Source organism: Nicotiana sylvestris, chromosome 4 (genome assembly GCF_000393655.2).
Source record: "Nicotiana sylvestris chromosome 4, ASM39365v2, whole genome shotgun sequence".
Classification (NCBI taxonomy): domain Eukaryota; kingdom Viridiplantae; phylum Streptophyta; class Magnoliopsida; order Solanales; family Solanaceae; genus Nicotiana; species Nicotiana sylvestris.
The window spans coordinates 176,405,904-176,411,481 of NC_091060.1; the positions used below are offsets into that span (position 1 = coordinate 176,405,904).

General features: G+C 35.4%; 1 protein-coding gene across 1 annotated transcript; it reads left to right on the forward strand.

Moving 5' to 3' along the window:
- The first annotated feature begins 3,498 nt into the window (after positions 1-3,498).
- Positions 3,499-4,921, forward strand: LOC138890575 (replication protein A 70 kDa DNA-binding subunit B-like). The gene is made up of 6 exons (XM_070173971.1): positions 3,499-3,622; positions 3,706-3,799; positions 3,909-4,035; positions 4,126-4,286; positions 4,391-4,514; positions 4,637-4,921. Exons 1-6 carry the CDS (start codon positions 3,499-3,501, stop codon positions 4,919-4,921), a joined length of 915 nt encoding a protein of 304 aa, XP_070030072.1.
- Positions 4,922-5,578: the final 657 nt, after the last annotated feature.

The window sequence follows — 5,578 nt, forward strand, 5'->3', positions numbered from 1 at the left end:
GTAGACAAATGGTCATAAGACACAAAAGAAGAAATAGGATAAGTACATTGTCGTGTACCTTTGTGAATGGCAATAGGAAGATCTAAACTAGGATCTGAAACACAGGAGGTTGGATCTACCGACGAAGCAGAAGTAGGTAAAGGATCGGGTTCTGAGGTTTGTTGTCGCCTGGTATACACACGAAGAACAGGTGGTTGCTCGGATGGTCGATCGAGGGAAACGGGTGACTGAGGAAGAGGTGTTGGAGAACTAACTGGATGTGTGACAGTGTAGACTAAAGTATCATCTTCTTCTGTAGGACTGTTATAAACATATGAAGAAAAGAACAGATAATTTTCATGGAATGTGACATCGGCAGACACTAAGTACCTTTTGAGATCTGGAGAATAACACCGATAACCTTTCTGAAGACGTGAGTACCCTAAGAACACACACTTAAGGGCCTTTGGATCTAATTTAGTTACCTGTGGACGAACATCACGAACAAAACAAGTACAACCAAATATTTGGGGTTCAATAGGAAATAATGGCTTAGAGGAAAAAAGAATGTTGTAAGGAATATTACCATGAAGTACAGAAGATGGCATACGATTTATTAAAAAACAAGCTGTAGAGACGGCATCAGCCCAAAAATATTTTGGCACTTTCATTTGAAAGAGGAGTGCTCGGCCTACTTCAAGAAGATGTCTATTTTTTCGTTCCGCAACCCTATTTTGAGAAGGGGTGTCAACACAAGAAGATTGATGTAGAATACCATTTGTAACCATATAATCTTTAAACAAATCTGAAAAATATTCTTTTGCCTTGTCACTCCTTAAATTATGAACGGAAACATTAAAATGAGTTTTTATTTCAGCACAAAAAGCACAAAATATTGAAAACAACTCCGAACGATTTTTCATTAAATATAACCAAGTAACACGAGAATGATAATCCACAAAGGTAACAAAATATCTAAAACCAGTTTTAGAGATAATAGGACATGGACCCCAAACATCGGTGTGAACTAACTCAAAAGGTAAATCGGACCATTTATTGACTCTAGAAACTTTAGGAAGGCGATGGTGTTTAGTAAACTGACATGACTCACAATCTAAAGAGGAAATACTCCAAAACTGAGGATATAACTTCTTCAAACTAGACAAGGATGGATGACCCAATTAACAGTGTACATCAAAGGGAGACAACACAGTTGAACAAGAAATGGATTTCGGCACCTGTGATTCAAGAACATAGAGACCCCCAGACTCAGAACCTTTACCAATAATCTGCTTCGTCGTAAGATCCTGAAAAAGACAAAAATTGGAAAAAAATGAGACACAACAATTTAGAGTACGAGTAAGTTTACTGACAGATATTAGATTGAAAGAAAAATCAGGCAAATTTAAGACGGAACTAAGGGAAAGAGAAGATGTTGGGTTAACAGTGCCAGACCCTAAAACATATGAGGTAGACCCATCGGCTAAAGTAACTGTGGAACATTGGGTATGTGACTGAAAAGTGGAAAAGAGTTTAGAGTTACCTGTCATATGATCTGTGGCACCAGAATCAATGACCCATTTGGATGACGAAGAGAGGAGACACTTAGTGGTTTTACCTGACTCGGAGATAGTATTGATAGGAGGAGATGATGTCTGAGATGGTGAAATAGTCTCGGAAGTGGCGATGTTGGCATACTGAGATCTTTTGTTCTTATTCTGAAGCTTCACACAATAACGTATGGTATGACCGAGCTCATGACAATAAAAACATTCAACTTCCCCTTGCTTTAGGTCTCGACTATAGCTACTCCGATTGCGATTACTATGACTCATATTCTTTTGGACGCGGCTAAGCAGAACACCACTATCGATCGTGGCTGTCGGACCTGGATGAGACTTTTCAGTACGCAACACTCTTGTAAAGGCCTCTTTCAAGGAAGAGATAGCAGTCCTAGATAAAATCTGCAATTTGGCCCCTTCAAATTCGGGAGAAAGACCAGAAAGGAAACTCATGACCGCCAGTTGTTCACGCTGAGACTGTTGTACCTTCACATCTGGACTAAACGACAATATAATATTAAGTTCATCATACACCTTCTTAAACTCTGAGAAGTAAGTGGTGAGAGAGCGATCTTGCATGGATGGATGGTAAAATGCCTGGCACACATCATACATGCGAGACAAGTTTCCTTTGCCAGAGTACAAAAAATCTAAATAATCCATTAGATCCTTCACATAATCACAATGAGAAACTAGATCATTTACCTCACTGTGCATCGAATTCTTGATTTGGAGAAACAATTTTGCATCCTCCTTTAACCAGACTGATTTAGTCTCATCCTTGGGTGGATCATCAACCAAGTGGTTCTCTTTGTCGATGCTCCGCAAATAGAGACGGATCGTCTTACTCCAATCCATGTAATTGGAACCCATGAACTTATTCTCCGTAATTTTGGACATAACCGGAATGACATCAACGGTAGGTTTCGTTTCAGTCATCTTGCACTCGAATAATAGCAGAATCAAATAGTGATTCTTCAACCACCTCTCCTTTTTCGGTTGTAGCTGTTGGTTTTCTCTTTTTGTGGCAAAAAAAAGATTGCATGTGATTCAACTATGATGTTGTTTTTGCAGCATTTTAGTTTGAGATTATATTTCCATATTGTAGTACTGCTGAGTGGTAAGAGGGTGAAGCACTCGCACTCTTGTAATATGGTTCTTGTTAAATCAAGCACACATAGAAACGAAAGCTTGAAGCTAAAACTCAGGATAGTGGCTTTATTGGGATTCTTGAAAATGCAATGTGTGAAAAAGAACATCTTAGCCATTAGGTTGTGACTTCGTACATTACCTTAACCAGACTAAAGGTGTAACTTCCGTCTTATATTTTCATAGTGCCAAAATTTTTCTTAGGGAAACAGGGCTTCCTTTTATTGAAATATGTGGCCATCATTTTTTTGTCTAAGCTAGATATTTGTTATTGTTCACAATTTCATATTAACCTCCTAAGCTTAAAGTATATGTGATGTAACTTGGAATGCTTGATTTATGTGATTGCAAAGTAAAATATTTCATTATTTGTTTCCCTGAGCACTTGACTTCTTTTGTTTTTGCAACTTAAATATTTGGGAGAATTTATTTATATGGCAGGTATTTTACTTTTTCAGTTTTTGTGTCTTCTGAATTTACATTACCTTGTAAATAAAGAATGTCTTACATTTGAGGTTTATTTTATCGTCCAAGTTCACATTTAGCTATTACTTTTAGTTACATTTACTTGACTTCCTTGCTACAACAGTATGTTGGTTGAAACTAATGACCAATTATATCAGACTATAAATCATCAATATTATGAATTGTTGTCATCTCATGCTCATTTCATATTTCTTCTATATGCTTCAAGTTTTGGGTTTGAGAATCATTTTACAAGTTCCCATGGGAGAGCCTGGTAGCAAATATTGTATTTTCTTTATGTGGCTTCAATATAGTATTTGAACATCTTCTATTCATTGTTTACATGAAAAACACAACAAAATTCACACTCTGGAAAGATTTCATTGATCTTTATGGGAATAAACTTTTGAAACAACTGAATGAATACCCAGTTATTCTTGCTAGAAAAATTGGTAGATCATCATCAGGTATTAGTACTTACATGATTTTACCTTTTTCGTTTTCAAATATCAAACAATGAAATCAAATTTTAATATTTGAATGCATGTAGGATCATCGAACAAATTCAGTGGGTTGTCGAACAAATTTAGTACAACAATCTATTTCAATCCTCCTTACCCACAAGCTGTTGAGTTGAAGTCATGGTATTATGCATTTATTTCTTTGTGAATTATGCATCTGTAGAAGCATATTGTTGATATAATGCATTAATATATACAAGAACAAATTTTTTAGATTTTATCTACCTTGTAGGGCCAAAACAATTGAACCAATGCTTAATGCGTACAAACTAAAGAGTACATCTTCCACAGGCTTTGTTATGGTGGTTCCCTTTGAGGATAAAATCATAGCTATTTTCAATATCCAAGCACAACCTCAAGTAAGAACAATATAAATTATATTATTCTATCGAAATTTAAATATTTTTTGTAGTCACAAAAAAAACATGTGGCATTCTTGAATTATATAGGGACATGTATTTTATGTCGAAGCTGAACTTTCTCTGCCAAATGAGAACCAACGATTTTGTGTGTTAGCTTGTTCTGACTGTAAGCAATTGTTCACGAGATCTTTCTCTCGGAGGACAATTTATTGTACAAACTGTCAGCGATCCACTCATCTAATTCCAAGGTATAAATGCTACTAGATTCTTCTATATGACTAATAACTCTTTAGAGTTTACAGTTATTTTATTTTTATTCATCTAACCAAATATTTGCTATACATTATAACAGATGTCAATTTGAAGTCACTGTTAGAGACAGTAGTGGTTTTGGAACAGCCATTATTTCGGACAAACCTGCCGAGAAAATGTTATGCCTCAGCTCAGAAGAAATTTATGACACCTACCATGTGAAGGTACATATTTCATATTACTATTAGCTTCAAAAACATACAAATGCCAAAATGACCCTCTTTTGATGCATAACTAATCAATTTAGTCCTCCCAGAAACAAATTTTACCTCTTGCGGATGTGCAGAAACAATTGAGTGAAAAGATATTCAAAATTCAAATGAAAAAATTATTTACAAAATATCATGATACATTGCAAAAGTTGTCCATTTTATCTTACATGAACAAAGACAATGAGATCCACCAAGAGTTCCCACCAACCATGATGGATGTTGCCAAGGGGAGCAAACGCAAAATTGAACGCCTTGGCTTGGAGGGAAGAGAAGCTCAAGAGACAACTAACAAAGGCAATGCTTCCTACTACAAGCGGGGCTTGGAAATAAAGACTCCTCCTTTGATAAAGTATTTGTAAGGTATTTGAACTTTTTAATTAATTTGTTGTTCTTTCATCTAATCATATAATTAATTTTAAGATGTAATTAATATGATAGTTCTAAAAAAACAGATCAACACATGTGTAGTTCCTACATACACTTGTTTTTGCACCCCTTAGCATTATTTAATTTTCTCTTGGAACGTTCTAGCAATTTTAATCGATGTACAACATATTTACTTAATTTCACTTACTCTCTTAGTTGAAGCTGAAGCCACATTTTGCTGCTGTTTTGGGATGCATTTGAAGGCATTTTGCTGCTTTATTGGATGCGGTTAAAGCCATAGTTATGTTGCTGCTTTTTGCCTACGGTTAAACCTAATCTTTTGCTACTGTGATATTAGGTTAGTTTACCTATTTAGTATCTGTCTATTATACTACTCCATCTCCTATATTACTTAATTAACTCATTCTTCATGGTTTATTAACATGTCAATATAGAATGATTTAAGAAAAATTCACCATGTCTTCCTCATTACTAAGAATGCTTTTTAATAAAGACAAAATATGAAAAAAGTCTTTTCAACAGTTGAACATCGTCATTTTCTTAAACTATTGAACATGCTAGGAGTGGCCATAAAAAAACCTCATATTCAACTTGTGGCACGCCTCATTCTACCCAACATCTGAAAATGT